At 43.1% G+C, this 23,563-nt stretch overlaps 1 protein-coding gene across 1 annotated transcript in view; it reads right to left on the minus strand.

The window, feature by feature from the left end:
* The window catches only part of LOC144821209 (protein NEDD1-like), a 752,172-nt gene that overhangs the window by 315,529 nt on the left and 413,080 nt on the right, over positions 1–23,563 (minus strand). Inside the window, exon 8 of the mRNA XM_078677987.1 lies at positions 22,424–22,529. Coding sequence (XP_078534113.1) covers positions 22,424–22,529 — 106 coding nt within the window. The remainder of the gene's footprint in view (positions 1–22,423; positions 22,530–23,563) is intronic.

The following is a 23,563-nucleotide window of genomic DNA, read 5'->3' on the forward strand; positions in this document are numbered from 1 at the left end:
TCTGTGAGTAGCCCCATTATCGCAGTACCAAATGGGCACAAATAGCACTTCTACCATGGAGGATGGTGCCAGGGGGTGAGGGCTTGTTGAAATATAGTCTGCACAGCATTTCAGATAAATCAAAAGATTTCATTGCAGTTTTTGTCCACAACGTTCAGTGTGAAGGAGAAAGAGAATGGAACTCTTAAGAACAAATTGGAAAAAAGGTGTGTCTTGACTGGGTTAAAGTGGCCTGCTGCACTTCTCTTGTTTTAATGAGCATGAGACATACTACCTCCTGAGGTGATCAGGCAAGAACAGTAAGACTTGACTACATTCCTTCAGCTACATTCGTTTCAATAACTGATGACCTTGTGCTAAATATAGTGGCTTATATAGTAAAATCAGTTTCTCATCAGGTAAATGTGACAACAGAAGTAACAAAAGACATTCCCTGCTACGGTTTGAATCCTGGGGACTGAATAGTGGAGAAGAAGCTCATCAGAAACAACTGCTTAGAAAAACAGTGGTGTGGACCCTATCAGGTAATACTGATGACCAACACTGCGGTGAAGTGTGCTGGAGTGCCACAGTGGATCCACGCTGCTCATATGAAAAGAGTGAAAAAGCAGCAGATGAAGAAGTAGCAGAAACAGTCACTGAATCAGCCACTGATCTACAAAGTCAAGCACAAAGCAAAGCTCAGATCCAAGCTCAAGTTCACAGCGTGAGTCCAGAGGGGGGTAGAATTTTCATACTGAGAATTTTCAAACTAGTAAAGAAATCTATGAACTCATAACATTTCAGATTAGCAAGAGCTCTGAGGAAGAACCTGAAATGTCTGAAGTCTAATATCAAAGCAAGGATCAGAGTGAAGTGATGCTACCATATAAAATCCAAAAGTATGAGTGGCAACAAGAAGTAATAGTCTCTGATCCAATGAATAAGAAATTGCAGTTGGAACTCTGAGTCACAAGAATCCTCAGAGGAAGAAAGCAGTTTGCAGTAAATTGCGGAGTCAATGCTGATCGAGACATAATCATCATTTCAAGCTCCAGACTAAGGCCCTCATTATGATAGCGGTCTGGCGAGCATCTGTCGGCCATCGCCGAGGGCAGGTATCTGTTCGACATTGAGTTGGCGGTCCCATCTGCTCTATTATGATTGGATCACCATGCAAGCAGTCGGAAAGTGCCTTTTCCTACTGCAGCTTGTGTTGCGGGCCAGGAAAAGAGATGCAGCACAAGCCACAGTAGGAAAAGGCACTTTGTGCACATCCATGCATCATGTGCCAGCCACCATTTGGTGCCTGGCACACGGTACACTGATGTGTGGAGGTGCTCCCCCGGCCACTTAGCAGCAGCCCACGGGGGCTGTACTTGGGGCCCCTAAAGTCCCTTCCCAGCTGGCTTTTCATGACAATCGGGTCACTATAAAAAGCTAGTCAGAAACTGGCATCCTAATCCCAACGGTGGTGCCTTGATTGTAGGGACAGGAGTCAGACCACCGCACCAACAGAATCCTAGATCATGTCGGATGTGGCGGTCTTTAACCCAACAGCAAAAGGTCTGCCTGCCAGTATCATTATCCGGCGGTCTGACCGAAGGTCTGTCAGCCAGTTGGACCCCCACTGATAGGCTGTTCCAAAATGCACCCGGCATCCAAATGAAGCCCTAAGTTCTTTGGAAAATTAAGAAAACTTGACAAAGACATTTGGTGAACAAAGAATAAAAGAAGAAGATGTTCCTAGGAAAAGAACTTGCAAAATAAATCATTGTGAACCTGAAATGTTGTAAAGGCAATTAGTGGGAATGAATCACCTGTTTCCAAAAAGTAAACAAGGAGAAGAGTTCAAAATAGTAAAAATGCTTCACCTGAATGAACATATACAGTCGTAGTCAGAAGCAGAAGAATCAGAGTTTGAAAGCTACAATTTAGTGAACCAATTGCCAGTACAAATTTGAGTGAGTCTGGAACAGAGACATTAGAAGAACCACCTAGAAAATAGAGAGACTAAGCAAGATCAACAAAATAAAAGACTTACATTCACAGACTGAAATAAACTCTTGTAAGAAGCAAAGTAAAAAAAAAAGGTTTAGAATTTGTGTTTGGATTCTTTTTTTAAGGAAATAGAAAGAAAAGAAGCAATTTTATCATTGTTTTATAGGACATTTTTGTTATCTTTGAATTTTTGAGCCACAGACTAACATGTCTCAAATAGAATATGGAGACCAGCAAACGTAAAATTGTAGTATTAGTGCTTATATTAATAATATTATTAGTCTTAGTTTGGCTGTTGTTGTCCTTACGATCTCTGGTGGGAAATTCCTCTATGGACGTTAAGCTAACTACAGTTAATAAAAAACTGAAGCATGCTATGTTAGAACAAAAGAAAACGTTGTGAATTTTAGTATTCCAGATATACTAAAAAGATACATGAATACATAAACATTATGGAGGTTAAGGGGTAGTACTTATGTACCATTTTTCTTACTTCTGCGGGTGAGGGATAAACCTCTTAATTTCTTATGCACTGTATTGTAATGAATAGGCTATATTTAATAATGAGGTTTTTATTTATCGTTATCTAAAGGATTTCAACATGTCTTTAGAGGACTTACCCATAAAAGTAGATAATGAAGTTGTTAAATATGGTCATTTTTTAAGGTGGTTGCACAAACTACTCAGGAAACAAACTACTGAATGGAGTTATATGTGTAGTCAGTGTATAGACGAAAAGTTGCTTATTGGGGTATATGAGAGAGTAGTGAAAGTTGCGAGAGATTGGAAAGAGAGGGAAGTTATCATGGAACATGTAACAGGAAAAAGAAGAATTTAGGGTGTCAAATATACATCCTAGGCTAAGAATGGAGCAAGAATGAAAGGGTAAGTGGTGTTTGCTGAGTCATGGACATTTGAAAGATGGTAAGGATGAATAGTTGGGAGAAAGTGTGTGAAAGAAGCTAAGAGGTTCTTGGAAAGGATTTATTGGGTGGAGAGCAATTCTGAGAAGAAAATTAATATGTCTGTGGGGGAGATTGCTTATTTCAATTTGCCACAAAATTGTATTGGATCTTGTTTGCTTGATTTAGTGTTTCCTAGAGTTTACTGTGTGAGTGAAATGGATGATGCAATGAACCTGAAAAGGGTGAAAAGGAGTTTTGGAAGGTAGTTTTAGGTGTACTCGGTGCTATTATTCCTTCTATAGGTATGGCAATAAATTATGTGAACATCAGATGTCTATATGCTTTAGTAGATAAGCTTGCAGTAGACACAGCAGGAGTATTGAAACAGGTAAATACAGAAATTATTGCCATTAACATTATGGTTATTGAAAATGATTTAGCATTAAATACTCTTATCGAAGGAAGGCTGAGTTTAACGGTCAAGAGCTGTTGTACATACATACCAGAAAATACTAGGGTTATTACTTCTTATATTACTAATATAACTAATACCTTGCATGTCCTTCAGCCTTTGAAGAGCATGGCTTATGGGAAGCGGTAGGCTCCTGGTTTAGTGAGCTAAGAATGGGGTTTGGCAAAGTTGGTGAATGGTTAGCTAATTTGGGTGGGGGTACATTAAGGAGGATCGTAACACCTGTAATATTTATAAGGGTTTGTGCAATTGTCTTGCTTCTTTTGCTATAACTTTCTGAGTGTATGAATAAGAAATCCGGAAACAGAGCAGTTAAGGTTTTTTTTTTTTAAGTAAAAGATCCAAAGAGCAGAAGATGGAGTATATCAAGGATTGTTTCTACAACCAGCTGCAGAGGAGAATTCAAGAAAGAAGCAAAAAGTGATGCAGATTAAATGTTTTCCTGATTATTACAGTTATTGATGGATTTTACCGATTATAGAATAATCGAAGCAGAGAACTCCGGACTTTCCTGTTTACTAGAGATACAGTCCAATTTCCTATTGATTTTGCTATTAATTTAGGACTTATAATTTTACTGATTATGACTATTGTGTATAACTCTGCACTTGAGCATTCCTGGTTTTGACTCTGTACTGCTTATTTTTGAATTGCTGTAATGAAACTCTTTATCCTCTTCCCTGCGGCGCGAATTCCACCGCAGTGCTGGACATTCCAATCGTGGGCGTGGTCATGACGGCTCCCGGCCCTCATGAGCACACACCCATCGTGACTCGTGATGGCGGAGAGCCGTCATAAGCATGGAAGAGGTTAACTGTTTTCTGATCTAGACCTCAATTATTGCGTGATCCTAATTACTTATTTCTGTTACTCTGCTAAACTGATGTGGGGGAGGGGACCTTTTTGTGCAATTACTTACAGTGGGAGAACCGCCTGAGGTAAGTCTTTGAGGTGTTCTAAGTTTTGGGGTGCCCTTAATATTGGGGGACTGTAATCCTCCCACCGCCTGGAGCAGGACGTATGCCACTCCACTTAAATTAACTTGGGCTGCTTGGACCTTAGGTTGAGCTTCACTTCAATATCTACAAAAGTGATTCCTGTAAAAAAAAAAAGAGAAATTATTTTGGCTGTTCAAATGCAAGATTTCCCATATCCATGAAAACATTGAAATACTGAACTATATTTCAAATGGGCAGGATTTGAGAAAATTAAGCACAAACCATTCATTAATTTCAGTAACACAATTCTGCAGTTTCTTTGGTAATAAAGGGATGGTGTGGGAAATGCCCATCATCTGATGTGTCTTAGCTCTAGAATGATACTTTGGTGTCAATTTCCCATTTCTTTCCATTCTATCCCACAGACGCTGGTCTACTGAAAAAAAATAGTTGCAACTGATTCTCAAGTGCTCAGGTATTACATATTTTCATGATGTATTACCGTATTGAAGATATGATTAACATTTTCTATATTCTCCTGGAAATTAGACTGTAAAATTTCATTGGATGCCAAGGAATTCATTCTCTAACATGCTTTTTTCCCAAATAGAGATAACGTTTTATTATGATTTTCCATTATAGTGCTACTATCTCTACTTATGTATTAAAATAGTGTAAACCTTTTATTTTGTGTCGTTATTTTAGGATTATTTTATTTTCTATTAATGATGAACTTGGCATGCCGCTTTTAAAATACACAAACATATGCAAGTCATACCATTTAGGGAAATTACTCAATATGGAAGAAATTGAATCATATATAAAATGCATAATGGATAACAAGTATATTGAAAGGTACACATTATTGATTGGGAGACACCACACATGGTAACTATGGATGTTAAAGGACTCTGGGCCCGATGTAGGTAGCCCTTTACCGATCGGAATCGGCCGAAAATACCGATTTTCGGCCGTTTCCGATCGGTAAAGGGCTATCGAGATGTAGGGGCACATTTTCGGTAATTTTACCGAATCGTTATCATTTCCGAATCGGTAAAGTTACCCAATCGGTAATATTTACCGATTCGGTAATGATGACGATTCGGTAGAACTACCGAAAATGCAATGTAGGTAGCCAATGTTCCATCAGCACATGGCCTACAGAATCGGTATTTTACCATGGAATACAAATCCATGGTAAAAAACCGATTCCTGTGTACATGCATATCTGTGCATGTACACATGTGCCATGTGACAGACATACGTGCCCTTAGGGCATGTCTGTGTGCCACATTGCACACATGCCCGTTTTGGGGGTGCTAGAGGGTGTCAAAGTGACACCCCCTGCACCCTTGTGAATTCTTTAATTACCGATTCGGTAAATACCGAATCGGTAATGCCTAATCATTCCTATGGGCTCCAAAGCCCATAGGAATGAATGGGCATTACCGATTCGGTATTTACCGAATCGGTAATTAAAGAATTGTTAAGGATTCGGTAACGAATCCAGATGTTGGGACCTACATCCCATTTACCGATTTTTGAATACCGATTCGGTAGGATTCGGTATTTCAAAATCGGTAAATGGGATTTACCTACATCGGGCCCTCTATACCAATATCCCACAACATGTATCCTGGACGTTCTTGAAACACTTTTTAAATAAGGGAATTTCTCACCATTAAGTACTCGATTAAATGAACTGTCATTTTTTTCTATATATATAATTTTGTTGCTAGGTGAAGAGGATAGTATGGACACCTTCTTCCCCACATAAGCAGGAAATGTACATGTGACCAAGCTCAAAGAAACAAGATGTCAGCTCATTATACATGAGGCACAACAGCAACTATAAACCACAACGGCTGCTCACATGCTGCTTTACATGATGCACACATGCACCAAAGGTCTTCTCTAAAACTAAAACTGAGACAGAGGGTCAGAAGGAAATGTAAGGTAAGGTAATGCTACCAGTCCTCCTTTATATGCTGTACAACAACGTAGCTGTCATTAGCAATATTGAAACACTTGAAATATGTCTGGCCACTTTTTCTCTGCCTACTTATCCCAAGTAGCTAAAACAACTGCACCATCTGTCCCCGTCATTGTTCAGGTAGCTTTAAATGTGAAGTTGCCCAAACTGAGAAACATTTTACCCATATTGAGACTGCATGCTTAGTCTATGGGTAGGTGTTCAGCTACCTCAGGGAGGGATATGCCTTGAGACAGGTGAACATGTACACTAGTAAAAAATAATGCACAGGCACTAGAGAGGGTATATTTGTGCCAAAGAATATACCCGTTTGCACATGGACACAGGGGAAAACAAGGCGCTGACTCAGACAGAGAACACACAAACTGAAAGGTGAAATAAATAGGCACTTGAACAGTCCATATATTGAAACTGGCAGAGTAGATATACTGGGACAGGGGACTACACAGACATTGAGATAGGAGATACGCTGGATTTAGGAGATACAATACAAAGACACTGGTTCAAGAGATGGAGAAGGACGTGGAAAGGAAATCAATCAGAATATCACTGCCAGAGCCATTTTGTAAATACACCTGTCACCCCTTTACTGTCATTAGCTGATACCCAAGAAACAGTTACCAATAATAACTTGAGGGTTCAGCCTGCCAATGTATTATTTCTTGCTACAGGATGCCCCACCCTGGAGAGGAAAATGTTTTTGGGCAACTGATTTTATCTACACAGCATGAAGTAAAGTAACCACAGAAAAGTTTTCAGTTTTCCCTTGATTACTTGGTTGAAATATAAAAAGGCAGACTCTATCTCTTCTTATCTGATGAACGAACACTGGTTTCCAGTTCATGAATGCATTAATTTAAAAACTCTTGTGTATTTTTCAATCAATGATCTATGGTACTGTTCTTTTTTTCAATCGAAAAAATTTTGAGTTTTTCTCCAGTTTGTTCTTTGCGCCCTTTAAACATGTGCCTCTTGTGCATCAAAGGACTGGTAGAAGTTCTGGTCTGTGTTGGGACTTTCTGTCTTGAATGCATGTATGTGCTGTTTGATCATGAGATCCCAGCAAAAAGGCAAAGGAGCATTGTACAAGGGTCAAAGACACAGTAAATGTGTGAGTGGAGAGGTAGCTGGTTTGTGGACTAATACTGTATCAAGATTTAGTGCTTTTTAAAGAGGCGAATCATCAGTTCATTCCTAAACCAGAGCAGGGTTTTGCCAGTCCTGATGGCTAAAAGATATCCCTACAGATCCTAAGCACATAGATAGTGATGGCCTGTAGCTTTGGTTTTTAATTTTAACACTTCTCGTCTTCAGTCGGATAGTTGTCGTACTTCGAGTATTCCTAGAACCACTTCTTGCATTTTGTGTTAATGAAGGTCAGCTAAAAATAAAAACGGGTAAATTAATCAATTTACGTTTAATAAAACATTCTCCTTGTAGTCTTAACTTTTAACATATTAATCCCCATCACCCAAATACTATGCTCAAACTTTCAACCCTGTATAATCTTCCCTTAACCTTTAACCATTAGCCCTATAGCGCTAACACACACTCTTTACCCTACGCATTTGACTTTTAACCCTTTAACCGATAAATGTAAACCCTATACACCAAAGCCTAAATCCTACACTCTAAACCCTTAACCCTATATACTTTAACTTAACCATTAGCCGTATACTCCTTAACTCTATATCCATAACCTTTGCCACTATACCTTTAACCAGTAATCTCAGCCCTATACCTGTAACACATCATTTATACTATTGGCCTCTAGATCCCAAATTGATAACACTTAATCACAGCGCCTAACCAGTACCCCAAATCAGAAACGCTTGCCCACTGTACCTTTTATTACTCCAGAAAATGCTATCACTTTCAGAAAAGAAATAAGCCACACAAGCAAATTCACATTATACTTTTGATACGATACATGAAAAGAAGAATTGTGAACAGAGATCGTAGTAACAAATTACAGCAATAAACAACATTCTTTATGCATAATGAATACAATTATAATCCGTAAATGATAAAAAGATAACTATCTCAATACAGATACGCTGCATTTCTTATGCAACTGAAAAGACCCATGGCATATAGTAAAAACATGTATCAGTATCCATGTATACCGTCAAGGCCGAGGTAAAGGAAAAGAAAGAGAAGAAACATCCCCCATACGAATGGGGAAAGGAGTATTAAAGAGAAAGTAAAAGAGGCATTGGCCACTTCAAATAAGTTCAGTAAGGCCAATAGAGCTTGTGGGGGAATGCCACAGGTTGCTTTTGACAGCAACAGGAAGTAGCAGACACACTCCATGAACATGGGGACATAGAACAGAGAGGATGCCTTGGGGGATTACTTTTTTGTAAATAATCATCAAAGGCATCCCAGAGATGTCTTGAGACAGCTGCTCGATGTAGTTTAGCGTATATTGTCTGCCCGTTCACTGGATCACAATAAATTACACTATTTTGTAAAAGAGCTCACTGAATTTAAATTCCAGCCGGAGGGTATCATTGTAATACCCAGAGAGGGCAAGAGGTCCATTAATAATGGAACCTGGTCAGTCAGTTAAGTCGCAAGCTGATTTGCACGGATGCCCAAGGTAACAGTTAGCAGATTGAGCTGGAGAGAATCCTCAGTTACATCATGGATTAAGGATTGTATTTTAGTCCATTTTGGATGGACAATCTTCCAAGTAAGAAACATATGTTGTAGGTCCCCTGGTCCCTCCCCACATATCCTGCAAGTATTAGATGAAATGAAAACAATTTTGTGATGTCTTAGTCGAGTACAATAAGTTTTATGAGTAGACCAGAATCGGGATTGTGCTAATGCTGGTGTAATTTTTGCACAGAAGAGGGATTGCCAAATATTTCCATGTGTCATCAGAAATTACCATGTTTTGTAGGGGTTGTGAGTAGGATTCCCATTTCCTGGTGACTGACCTTATCACATGAATTCTGGGCCATTCTAAGAGTTTATAAATGTAAGATGCAGCATAACCTTGTTTCCTATAGTTACCAAACAAGCTGGGGAGCTCAGTTGAATGGGGAGACTTCAGTTGTCCAATCACACTTTTCAATCCTAAAAATTATTTAAAAATCCATGTTTGTGAGATGAAACGTCTAGTGTAGGGTAGAGAATGGAATGGGTTGCAGGTATGTAACTAGATCTCCTATTAAAATAATGCCTTTCACTACCCAAGATTCCCATCTAATTTAATTTTACAATTAGGACATAAAGATGCCATAGTAGAGCATATCATTTTGTGATTTAGTCGTTTATCAAAACTTAAGAATGCCAAAACTGTATCCAATTTGATGGGTCTTGAATGTTCTAAAGGGAGCCTAGCTAAATTTTGTATTGAGCGAGTGGCACACAGATGTAAGAGGTTCGTTAATTAAGTTTTTATAGAAACCCACAGAGGAGGACCTGCATCATTCATCTGAAACCACCAAGATCCCTGGATAGCAAAAAATGCCAATTGAGAACGTTGGTAGTTCAGGAGTTTAATACCGCCTGAGGATTTATTTATCTTCAATTTAATCACGGAGACTCTTGATCTGTTACCTTTCCATATGAATTCGGAGATAGAATTATTGACTGATTTGAAAAAGGTGCGAGAGAGACCAGTAGCATGCTGACGAAGTTGATGAGTTGGGCTATCATCGTATTGAGAAGGTCTTATTTTGGAAAGGGATTTTTGTTCCTTGATAGAGATGGATTGTGTGAGGTCATTGCCTAACCATATTCTTGAGTATTTGATGGATTCTGATTGCTATTTTAAACCTAGATTGCCTATCACCACCGCTATACAATGCATGTTTAGTGAAAAGACCTTGGGTTTTGCCCTTGTTTAAAGAATAGCCCACAACTGGGGCATATTTCTCGGTTTCTCTCATAATGATTGGTAGGACTCGTGGATCTTTCTCAGGGAACAAAAGGACATCATCAGCATATGATGCTAACACCTGTCTGGCTGATTTGAAAGTTAGGCCGGTTATGTCATGATTGTCTCTGAAGGAGGAAACCAATAGTTCAATTACCAGTAACAAGAGAAATTGCAAACTTGGTAGATTCCCTGAGATAAAGTGAATGGATTAGACAAATCACCATTAACCCTAACCTTTGCCGTTGGGTTGGAATACAGAGCCATAATCATTCCCATAACCTCATCCCCACGCAGGTACTTGTGCAGACCTGCCTGCAGGAAGTGCCATGATACTTTATTGAAAGCCTTCTCTACGTCCAACGCAAGTGCGGCAGTCAAATAGCATGATAATATGGCTTTATCCAGAACATGACAAAACACTGTTGTATTATCTGAGGCAAGACTGCCCTTTAAAAAACCTGTTTGCAAAGTAGCCACCAAAATAAGTATTACTGATTCCAATCTACGAGCTATAACTTTTGCATATCTTTTGCAATCAATATTAATGAGAGAAATCAGTCTATAATTCTTAACTTCCAAATGGTTTTTCCCTTCCTTTGGTGGTCACCACTATTGTGTCTTTTGTAGCCAAACAAACAATGGAGCCCAAGGAAGCGTAATGAAGGAAAGTAGCATGTAGAGGTGCCCCCACTTTGTTCATCTGGACCTGGAGCTTTCCCAGATTTGAGATTATTTATTGCAGATATGATTTTGTCCTCTCCTATGGTTTTATTAAGGTGGAACGAGTTGGCCAGGGATATATACGAGGATAATTACAGGATTCTAGATAATCATTAATTAAAGAGGGGGGGCTCATTCAAATAATATTGTTTCGAGTAGAATAATTGAATAGATTTAAGAATATCCTCCATGTATGACTTAACCAACCCATCAGCATTTCTTACCTTTGTCATAAGTCTTTTAGTTCAGATAATTTGCCAGGGTTTTCTCTGCTCTATTTCTATTGCAGAGTTTACCAGAATTTGCAACCTCAAACCATGTCTGGGCTCTTGTGCTTAAAATTCGGTTATATTCATATTGCAATGTAGTCAAAATATTGGAATCTTTGGTATGGATGTTTATCTACTATTGAAATATTCTTTTCCCAGGATCATCGCTCAGTCCCACGCTCTTCAACATCTACAAGGCCCCCCTCTCCGCCATCATCAGACAGTACAGACTCAGCATAGTACCCTACTCTGATGACACCCAGCTCATCCTCTCCCTCACTTAGGACCCAGAAACCACCAGACTCAGCTTCCAGGACGGAATGGAAGATGTTCCAGCTTGGATGAGCAGCAGCTGCCTAAAGCTGAACTTGGAGAAGACAGAATTCCTCATCCTTGGACGCACCCCCTCAGCTAGGAACAACACCTGGTGGCCCATTGCGCTCAGCAACCACCCCCCCATGGACCACGCCCGGAACCTTGGCATCAAACTCGACTCCTCCCTCACCATGGCCCACCAGATCAATGCTGTCACCTCCACCTGCTTTGACACCCACCGCATCCTCCACAAGACTTTCAAGTGGATCCACCCTCCCCCAAAGCCAGAAAGACCATCACCCTCGGCACTCCTAACTAGCAGAACTGACATGAGCACATCACCCAAAACCTTCAAGACCTCCACTGGCTCACCGTCGAGAAGAGAGTAACCTGCAAGCTACTCAACCACGCCTACAAATCCCGCCACAACACTGGACCCAAATACCTCAACGAAATAGTGTCCTCCCACATACTCAAGAGATAACTCTGCTCCACCGACCTCGCCCTAGCAGAGACTCCGCGCATCCGCACAACCAGAGCGGGTGGAGGAGCCTTCTCCTATATTGCAGCTAAGGCCTGGAATGAGCTCCCGGTCAACATCAGATGCTCCCCTACTCTGCACACCTTCAGGAAGAGCCTCAAGACCTGGCTTTTTCGCGGACCTGGACCCGCACACCCCGCCGCCCCTCCCCCTACCCCCCCCCCCGTTCCCCCACCAGGCGCTTTCAGACCATCACAGGCGAGTAGGGCACTTTAAACCCCCCCGGATTGATTGATTTTCCAGAATTGTAAATCATTCTGAGACTGCTTTGTTCGTGTGACATTTGTTGAATTATGATACCCCTTATTGTGGCTTAAAGGGCATCCCATCTAATGGGGGATTGTATCTTCAGTACTATTTTCTGCAAGAAAATTATAAATGGCCTGCGCTATAACACCTCTAGTGTTATCGTCCTCTAATAAGACATAATTTAAACACCAATGTCTAGGAGGTAGGGTAGGATCATTCATCTCGTGCTGCTCTACCGATATACAAGCATGATCCGAGATCACTATTGGCTCAATTCATGGGGAATAAGCCAACTGGAGAATACATTTACTAACCATTATATAATCTATCCTTTAGAAGGAGTGAAGGGGTGATCCGTAAAATGCGTAGACACGCCCTGCAGGATTATATAAATGACACACGTCAACTAAGTTATTGTTATTGAAACAGATTTTCATTTGTTGATTTGAGATTTATTATACTCAAATTTATGTGCGAGTATTCGGATAAGATTCCCATCCAATGGAAGATTGAAGACTCCACCTAAAATGATCCCAAGGATGTCAGGAAGTTCTGTAAGCTGTTTATCTAGATCTTCCCAAACGTCACTTCATTACCATTGGGTGCGTAGACAATGAGCCGTCTACTGTAATGATCATGAGTGTGAGACAACACAGTTATATCAGATTATATGGATATCAGAGTGTGAACCCCATTCTTTTTCTGTGGGGCCGGGGAGATACCAATTTCTGAAATCTATGGACTATAGAAGTTTGCATCTTGAATAGATTTTAAGTGCCTCTCTTGAAGTAGGATAATGTCCCCAATCAGTTTATAACAATAGCCTGTAATTTGCGTTCCATTAACTGGGTGAATGAGGCCCTTTGTATTAAGAGAAAGTAAGTACTTTAAGGGCATAAGACATGGCATGGATACAAAATGTCATGAGAAACAGAAGAGATGTCGAAGATAGATATATGTAAGGAGAGTTCCCTGAGGCAAATGGCATAGGTCCTATTGCTACGTGGTTTTATGACCAGAACTGTAGAGTTTATGTAATTGCCTAGAGTGATGATAAAGATTCTATTAAGATATATAGGTGCATGAGGTAAAGTACCTATCGAGTAGCCAAAGAAAAGAAACTGAACAAGAAGAGAGAATAAAGGTAAACAAACAATTGAAAAGGATTGCAAAAACAACAAAAATATAACAAACATATATCTTAACCGCTGGACCACTCTCTACCCTTTCCCTGAATTGTGTTTAAGACACATTTCCACACCCCCTATCTGTTCGAGGCATAAAAAGTCATGACTTAGCCCAACCCCAGCCCACTAATGGGTCACCTCAACCTCATAGATAGAGAACATGGTTGGAAACACACAGTAATATTGGGTTTAACCAGTACAAATAAAGCAGTCATAGTGAAATAAATCAACTAGTGGCATTTCGAACAAAATGTTTAAGTTCAAAGTTTGCTGATCAACCATATGTCAAATGTTATATGGTAGGGAGATTAGGTGTTGAAAAGACTGATTTGATTCTAAGGAATGATAAAGAGCATTAATATGTAATAATACTCAGTATGATTGGTATAAATATATACCCAAAACATTTAAGCATATCTACAAATCAAGAATAGTTAGTAAAGTTATTAGAAATAATATTTACATATCAATATGCAGTATCAATTCACATCTCAAGTGTCCATACTCCTGACAAGAAAAAAGGAGTGGAGAAAGAGTGTAACTGACAATGATTACCATTGTAGAAAAGAACAGTGGTACCTTACACTTCCATGTCCAAGGAAATTGAAGAATCAAGGTATGCCTGTAGTTCAGAAGGATCCAAGAAGATCAGTGATATCCCTTTAACCACATTGTGCAATTTAGCTGGGCCAGTAAAACCAAAAGGAATAGCATGGTCCTTCAAGGTGTGACGAAGGGCCAGTTTCTTTGGAGTAATCTTGGACAATGTTTATTCTGGAGCCATTCCATTGAATTTTTTCAGTTTGTCAGACTCTTGGTGGACGAAATAAAATCTTGGTTTCTAATTTGTTTTAGCGGAGGGGAATCGAGGTTTCCCCATGGTGACTAAGAGCTCTTTTAATTTCGAAATCCTTGTCAAATGAAATCCCCACGGTTCAAGGTAACCATGCTCCAAGAAATTCAACACACAATGTTGCTTCTTCTTCCACATTTTCAGATAAACCAAAGAGCCTCAGGTTTCCCCTTTGGTTACGATCTTCATGTTCAGACGTTTCTGTAGTTAGTACGTTGACTTTCTTAACCATTGCATCATTCTGCATCTTCTCTGAAGTAGACAAATCTTCCAAAATGCCAATTCTACAGGCCGTATCTGTTAGCCTCCCTGCTAGGCTTTTGCAGTCATTGCCAAGAACTTGTAGGTCTTCGTGCATGGTGTCTGTGTTAGCTTTGGTATCTTGAGCTAGGTCATGAAGTGCACCAAGTCATTGTATAATGGTATCTAAGCTCATATTAGGGTCTGTTTTCGGTTTACCAGTGAGTCTGGTAAAGGTGGTTCAACTTTAGCCCTTTTTATGGTAATTTTGTGTTCTTTTGAGTCCTTGATATAATTAGAGTCTTTGTACTTGTGATCCACAATTGCGAATGATTATAATGGTAAAGCATATAGAGAGCAGGAAAAAGGTGCAAGATCTGTTGGTATAAAGTTATTATAAATACAAAGTGCTGTGCTAAGTAGTTGATCTTAGATCCTCCTAATATAGGTGTAGATATTTATATGTATCAAGCTGAAAGCGTTCAATATTGATTTGAAGAGGCAAAGAATCAGATCTGATAAAATCAGTGTTATGCAAGGGTTACAAAAAAAGTACATACCAATTGAGTCAAGAGAGTAAATCAAAGCGATTTAGCGAAGAAGTCGATTGGCAGTGAAACACATTTTCCTAGGAGATAAGATTTGTTCCGTATAAAAATAAAGAGGATATGTGAGTAGTCGTAGTCATCAGCAGAGTCTCACAACATCAATATGGAGAAATGATATTGTGCGGGATAACATGGAGAAGAGGTACTTAAAGTGCAAAAAAGAATCCACCAAAGTATTAAAAAAAGGTTGAGGTTCTATAAAATACATAGGCAAAGTTTGCTGAGTTCACCAGGTGTAGGTTAAAAAGCTCAGTTTCTGATATTAATTGCCATTTTAGGATGCATTTTAAAAATATAAGTAGGGATCAAAATGCACCTCAGAGTTGAATCAGAGCACATATGAAATTAAATTGAAAAATAAGACAAGAAGAAAAAGTTACTTACCTTCGGTAACTCCCTCTCCATCTCCGTCTGGATCCATCCGAATCCAGCTTCCGCAAGAACCTAAAAACACACCTGTTCTCTAGATAAAGGATCACTGATCTCCACCTCGCATAGAGTTCTTCAGTTGCAGCGCGGGGACACGCTTTGGCGTAACCAAGCGCTCTACAAGCTACCCTTATTATTATTATTTATCTGTAAGAGACATAGATTAGTTATGGTTCCCTCACCTTAGAATTACCCCCCGGGCGTCAGACTGGATCTCGAAAATATTTCTTCAGCAGTACCCCTGCGCGTCGGTAGGGGGAGTCGGTTGACTACGCATTCGTCATTGGCGTTGTGGTCGCCGGAATGCTGTTGCGGTATCTTCTTAGACGCCGCCCCTGCGCGCTGATGTCAGTTCTTTACAAGACATTCCACGCCAGAAGCACAGAGCCATGCAAGACACTGACTGCTGGTGCACAAAACTAGGGCCCTGAAAGGGAGTCCCTTACCCTAGAAGTCAGTTTGCAGAACGGGCAAGAGGAGTGGAGCGATGAAGAATACATAACTAATCTATGTCTCTTACAGATATATTGTTATCTAAAGTAAGTAACTTGTTCATATGAAAGATACAATTAGTTATGGATTCCTCACATTACAATAGATACCCCAGCAATACCAAGCCCGGAGGTGGGTCTGCGCACCAAGTTCATACCAGAAAGTCCTGGAGAACTAAACGCCCAAAGAAGCTATCTCTCTGGACTTGGCTTTCCAGGAAGTAGTTTTTGGAAAACATGTGCAATGAAGCCCACGTAGCTGCCTGGCATATGACATGAAGGAGGACTCCACGTTCCAAAGCAGTAGTGGCTGCCGTTGCCCTGGTGGAATGGGGACGCAACACCACTGGAGGTTCCTTTTTCGCTAAGGAACAGCTGATTTTTATGCAAAGAACGACCCATCAAGAGATGGTTCGTTTTTACACGGCCTGACCTTTCTTGGCACCCACATAGCCAACAAAGAGCTGGCCATCCACCCAGAATTGCTTTGTGCAATCCAGATAGAATGAAAGCACACGTTTTGGATCCAGATGGTGGAGCCGCTCTTCCTCTTTAAAAAGATGCGGAAGTGGAAAGAAGGTGGGGAAAGTGATGGTCTGTCCTATGTGGAAAAAGGTAACCACTTTGGGAATGAAAGAAGGCCTAGTGCGAAGGACAACTTTGTCTGGATAAACAGCCAGGAAAGGAGGTTTGGAAGAAAGAGCCTGAAGCTCACTCACCCTGCTAGCAGAGGTGATGGCAACCAAAAAGGCAGTCAAAAGTCTGAGAGGAAAGTTATGCAGCTGCTCGAAAGGAGCACACATAAAATAGGTCAGAACCAGGTTCAAGTCCCACTGGGGCATTACTAAAGGAATTGGAGGAAACAAGTGAGTAATGCCCTTAAGGAATCGATTTACAAAAGGGGACTTGAAAAGAGAAGGCTGATCAGGAAGCCAAAGAAAGGCCGAAATGGCAGAAAGATAGCCTTTTAAAGTGCCCAGAGCAGAGCTCTGCTGGGACAAAGAATGAATGAAGAGGAGAACCTCTGAAAGGGGTGCAGAAAGGAGATCCACCACCTTTGCTGCACACCATGCCACAAATTTGTATCATCTACAGGCGTATACCGTTTTGGTGGAGGGAGGCTTGGCTGCCAAGAGTACATTACAGACTTTCGGGAGGAAGGTCGAAAGCCGTCAACTGTCGCCGCTCAATCTCCACGCAAGGAAGTGGAGGCTGGACAGGTTTAGGTTGAGGACCGTCCCCTGGTGATGCAAAAGAATATCCTCCTGAAAGGGCAGTCTGATCATAGGATCGATGGCCATGTGCAGAAGCTCGGGATACCAGACTCTTTGTGCCCAGTCTGGAGCCATGAGAATGACTTGGACCCGGTCGTGCTTGATCTTCAGCACTCTGGACAGAAGTGGTATAAGCGGAAAGGCGTATAGAAGACCGTAACTCCACTTGCATCAAAAAGTGTTGCCTAGTGAGTGCCGCCTTGGAATTTCCAATGTGCAGAATTGCTGGCACTGCGCGTTCTCTTCGGTGGCGAATAGATCTAACCAAGGCTCTACCCACCGCTGAAAGAGACTTTGCACCACCTCCGAGTGAAGACGCCATTTGTGATCCATCATGCACCGGCAGTTGAGTTTGTCCTCCCTGGCGTTCATAGCACCTACCAGGTGTTGAACCACCAGGGACATGCCCTGATGTTCCAGCCACTTCCAGAGACGAAGTGACTCCTGACATATGGCAGACCACCCCACCCCCCTGTTTGTTGCAGTACCATATGGCGGTTGTGTTGTCCGTGAACACATGGACTACCCTCCCTTTGACAGAAGGAAGGAATGCCTTCAGTGCAAGATGGATCACCCAAAGCTCCAGTAGGTTGATGTGGAGCCCAGACTCCGCCCGAGACCAGAGGCCTCTGATCTCCACCTCTCCCATGTGGCCACCCCACCCCACCCCAGAAGTGACACATCTGTCACCACTGTGAAGTCTGGTTGGGGATGGGAGAGGGATCTGCTGTTGACCCAATCCTGGTTTGTTAGCCACCACTTCAATTGGTGTGCAGTGCCCTCCGAGATCTGGGCGCAATCTGAAAGATTCCATTGATGCTGTGCCCACTGGAACTTCAGGTCCCACTTCAGAACGTGCATATGCCACCTGGCATAGTCCATCAGCAGGATGCAGGAGGCCATGAGGCCCAGTAGCCTCAGGGTCATTCTGACCGAAAACCAGGCTAGAGGGTGAAAGATCGTAATCATAGCACGAATATCGCAGACTTGCTGCTCCCGAGGAAAAGCCCGAAACTGCGCTGTGTCCAGAACCGCTCCAATGGAAAGGGGCCTCTCAGAGGGAATCTGGTGTGACTTTGGCCCGTTGATGGTGAACCCCTGCGAATGCAGGAGGTCAGTTGTAGTCTTGAGGTGGGAGACGACAACCTGCGGCGAGCCCGCCTTCAATAGCCAGTTGTCGCGATAGGGGAAGACTGGAACCCCTGATCTGCGCAGATGAGCTGCGACCACTGCCTTCACTTTCATGAAGACCTGAGGGGTGCTGGTAAGGCCAAAGGGGAGTACGGTAAACTGAAAATGCTCGTGGCCTACAACGAACCGTAGGTAACGCTGATGGGCCGGCAGGACTGGGATGTGAAAATAAGAGACCTGCAAGTCCAACGCTACCATCCAGTCTCCAGGGTTGAGGGCAGACAGGATCTCAGCCAGTGTCAACATTTTGAACTTCTCGGAGGAAGCGGTTGATGTTCCTGAGATCCAGGCTAGAACGCAGGCCCTTGTCCTTCTTGGGCACCAGAAAGTAGTGGGAATAACAACCACAACCAACTTCTGGGGCACAAACTTGTTTGATGGCTCCCTTGGCCAAGAGAGCTGTAACTTCCTGTTGGAGAAGGGCCAAGTGATCCTCCGACATGCGGTGGAATTGAGGTGACATGGATGGAGGGGTAGAGTCGAAGGGGAGGAAGTAGTCCCTTTGGACTATCTGCAAAACCCACCTGTCCAACGTGATGTTGAGCTAGTGGGGGAGGTGATGGCGAATCCTGCTGCCCACTGATGAATTGTGGCCCTGAAAGGTCGGAGTAGGAGGGCTTGGAGGCTGCTGCAGAGGGGGCAGTGGTAAACCTGCCCACCCGCTGGCCCCCAGACCCATGACGATAGGACCCATGTCCCCGGCCGCGCAGAGGCTGGACAGCTCGCACAGGCCTGTGGCTCTTGGCGGAAGATGGCGGGGCACCCCTTCCGTAGCCATGAAAGGGGAGAAAAGCAGACTGCGCTGGGCGGGAGGTAGAGGCCGTAGCCCTGGAGTCCTTAAAGCATCGAGCACATTGTCTGCCTTGTCGCCAAACAAGCGACAGCCATCAAAGGACATGGCCAAAAGTGTTGCTTGGACATCACCCGAAAAGCCAGTGGACCTCAGCCAGGCGTAGCGTCTCAGGGTTACTGATGTTGAAATTGTCCAGGATGTTAAGTAGGTGCTGTCCAGCCCTCATCTTATGGCAAACTTCACTGCATCTCTCCCTTTGGCAACTGCACGGGAGAGCAGAGCCTGGGCCTCCTCCGGGAACTGTGGCAGCACCTGCACGACCGAGTCCCACACCGAGTAGGAGTAACGGCCCAAGAGACCTGCGGTTTTCACCGATCACAGGCCGAAGCTGGATGAAGATAATATCTTATTCCCAAGGTGGTCCTACTTCTTGCATTCCTTATCAGGTAGTGCAGTAGGGAATGTGGCCTTGGAAGTTGAGCCTTGGACCCCCAAGCTCTCAGTGGTGGGATGTTGGGAGAGGAAAATGGGGTCACCTGGGGCCGGGCAATGGCGTCGAGCAATCATCCTGTCCACAGGAGCCCCTGTGTTGTGCTTGGACCAAGTGCCCAAAAGGATGTCTGTTAGGGCCTCATTGAATGGCAGCAGGGACTCAGAAGAGGTCATTGCCAGCTGAAGCACCTCGGTCAGGAGGTTAGTCCTGACTGCCACCGTAGGAAGCCCACGATTTAAGGCCTCAGCTGCCCCGCCAACACCACTGCGTAAGTTGCACCCTCCTCCGTAGCCTAGCCACAGTAGGGGGAGATAGCATGCCAAGGTCTGGAGAGGTGTCCAGACCACTGGCCTCACCCAACTCCTTCCTCCAGTCTGGTTCCTCTAACTGGTCTGCCAAAGGGTCTACAGACCCCTCCCAATCCTCCTCACTCTCCTCTGGAGCCACTTAGAGCGGTAGGGAACACCAGGGGAGAACAGTGGTACAAAAGTACCAGTCAGCGCCGGTCCGGATGTCGATCGACGCTGGTTGGGCTATGTGTACACATTGAGGGAGGGGGCTGGGGTCGACATCGGCTGGGGACACAACCAGCATCGGAGGGGGCGGAGGTGTCACCACTGGATTTGGCACCGGATGAGGTGTCACGAGGTCCACTGGCCCCTATTCCAGACCCAGGCCTGGATCCTCGGGAGCACTGCGGTGTCAGAGCCGAAACCGCTGGCATCGAAGGCCAAGAGCCTCCAGCCGAGTCCGCAGGGCCCGAAGGCACGCCGGCGGAGTTGGGCTGTCCGAAGATGGAATGGAGGGCTTTGTAAAAGCCACAAAGTTGGGCTGGGGTCGCTCCGGCTCCTGGGAAGGGAGGCAAGGCGGAGTCGACCCAACAGGCTCTACGGGTGGAGCTGGACGACTACCTTCCACTTTCCGTGTCGTGTCGGCCGATGGACAGGGATAACGCGAAGAGCGATGGTGCTTTGTCACCTTCTTCTTGTGCTTCAACTTACCCAAAGACGAGGACTTCGACAATGAGTGGTAGTGATGACTCCGCGACCGGTCCTGCGACCTCCCTCTCGGCCGACCCGGAGCATACTGCCAGGCTTTGAGAAACTTTCGAGACCGCTCCCGCAAAGACTTTGGGTTCAAGGCCCGGCAGTCGGAGCACGACTTCGGGTCATGGTAGCGCTCCAAACATCAAAGGTACAGGAGGTGTGGGTCCCTAACTGACATCAATTTGGACACTAGTCGCAAGCCTTGAAGCTGGTTCGAGGACGCGACATCCCTGCATGCACCTGGAGCTGAACGACTCGAAATGATGTTGATAAGAAGGTGCAAAAAGAGTCATAAAGTAACTCGATGTACTGCTCTCTTCAGATCTGCGCTGGCTGGTGCAAAAAAAGAAAGAACTAACCTCAGTGCCAAATAATGCATGTTAGGTCCCTAGAAACGGAGGTCGGGACGAAGCAGTCAGCTCAGGCAGCCATTGCATACGGGCTCAAGCCACTCCCATCTTGACCACTGTACCCATAACCCTATACGGCATACCCTTAAAGTGTAACCCTGCAAGCTGAATCCTTAACACCGTTCCGTAAACCCATAATATTTACCATATACCCCAAACTGATAATCATTTATCCCATAACCTTAATCTTATATCCTCGACCCCTACCCACTAACCCGTTGACAGTTAACCCTATATCTTAAGGCTTTAAACCTTTCTTTAACTCCATACTTTTAAACCCTAACCTTTATTAACAGCTGTACCCTTAACCTATACATGTAATCTTTAGTTTTTAACCTTTAAACCCTACAATTTTAGTGCCAAATCTCTCAAATCTATAACCCTACACCCCAAACCCATAATTCTACACCCATAATCTAAGCCCCCAAACCATATACCCTAAACCCTGAACCTTTAATCACTTTCACACCGTCTTTACTTCGATATATTTTGGGAACAGTTTGGGAAGTGTCTTTTTCGAAGTTGTCATTTTAGAAGTGTTTCTTTGGAGGTTTTGAGACAATACCTACTGATCACATGACCAGAAAACTCTAAAGCTACCATAGTGAAGTCTATAGACCGTACAGGCAATTCATATACACTGGAATAGGAAATACACCACACTGGGCCAACGAGGTGCATACACTGGGTTAGGGGTGTACGTTGCACTCACAAGACTGGGGAGAATCAGGTATTAGGATACAGAAACATAAACACAGGGACATTGAAACATAAAAAAGACAGAACATACAATATCACATACAAAGGGAACAATCAGAGATAAAGACAAGTGGATACATAACCTTGAGACATGGAAAGATATACACTTAGACAAGAGAACCAGCATTTGAGACAGTCCGATTCCCACATTCACTCTGGAAGTCATGCACACAGAGAGGGAGACAAATACACTGCAAAACAGTCACCCACTCTAGGAAAGAGACACACACAAACACTGGCCAGAGAGCACATTGAGGCTAGTTTAAGGTTTACAGTGAGCTCAAGAGAGATCGACATCAAAATAAAATCAAGTCATCTGTTGTAGGTAAACACCAAGCAAAACCTCCATTGGTTCAGATACATTGTAAACCTTACCAACGTCTGAAGTACGGCTTCCTCCAGATGTGACACTCCCTTTAAGAGATTCTCTCTTGTTCCCAGAAAACAAAGATGATCTACGTGAAGAACGCCTACCACAAGACTGAAATATATATAAAAAATAAACATGATGTAGCAGTTTGTGTGAATTAAGCACACTGAAAAACACACATTCCCCAAATTGTCCTCAGTGGCACACAGATTTCATTTTTCCCTCAGTGGCAGGCCCATTTCATTTTGGAAGCGGACCAGATGAACTAACAGCCTGATTGATCAAGCCGAAATCGGCTCGCAAAGGGCCAGATTCTGAGAATCTGGCCCTTTGCGAGCGCTATTTTTGCATTTGGGATTCATCATCCCAAATGCAAAAATCGGTAATAGCGATTTCGCTATTTTGCGAGGAATTACATTTAAGGAATCTCTATTTGAGATTCCTTAAATGCAATTCATCATCCATTTAAAAATTGCGAATTCGCAATTTCGGCCCGCTATTTACCGCGAGGTCAAACCTCGTGGTAAATAGCGAAAACTTAGAAAAATGCTTTTAAAAGCATTTTTCTAAGTTGCATGTTGCACACACACATGTCCTTTGGACGTGTGTGTGCGCAACACCTGTTTCAATTTGCATTTAAGGGGTGCTACAGGGTGTCCTTTGGACACCCCTGGCACCCTTTAAATCGCTATCTTATTTGCGATTAGCTAATTGCTAATCGCAAATAAGGAATACTCCTCATTCATTCCTATGGGCCTTTTGGCCCATAGGAATGAATGGGGAGTTATTCCTTATTTGCGATTAGCAATTAGCTAATCGCAAATAAGGAATGTGTAGGAATCGCATTTCTTTATGCAATTCCTACATGAATCCCGTTTTGCAAGTCCTTAATACCGATTCGTTATGAATCGCTATTAGGGGCTCGCAAAACGGGAGATTGATGAATCAGGCTGATAGCCCCTTCTGCTTTCTGAGAAATCACCCTCGGACCACTTCAATCACTAGTTTTGCTATATTCCTCACAGCAGTTCTCTCAGTCCTGTTATTGTGAAGGGTTGGTCTCCAAGAATACCAAGGCAGTGCATGGTCCACAACATGTAGTCTAAACACAAAAAAGACCTCCACTAGTGGGAAGGATGAGAACA

This window comes from Lissotriton helveticus, chromosome 1_1 (assembly GCF_964261635.1).
Source record: "Lissotriton helveticus chromosome 1_1, aLisHel1.1, whole genome shotgun sequence".
Lineage (NCBI taxonomy): Eukaryota > Metazoa > Chordata > Amphibia > Caudata > Salamandridae > Lissotriton > Lissotriton helveticus.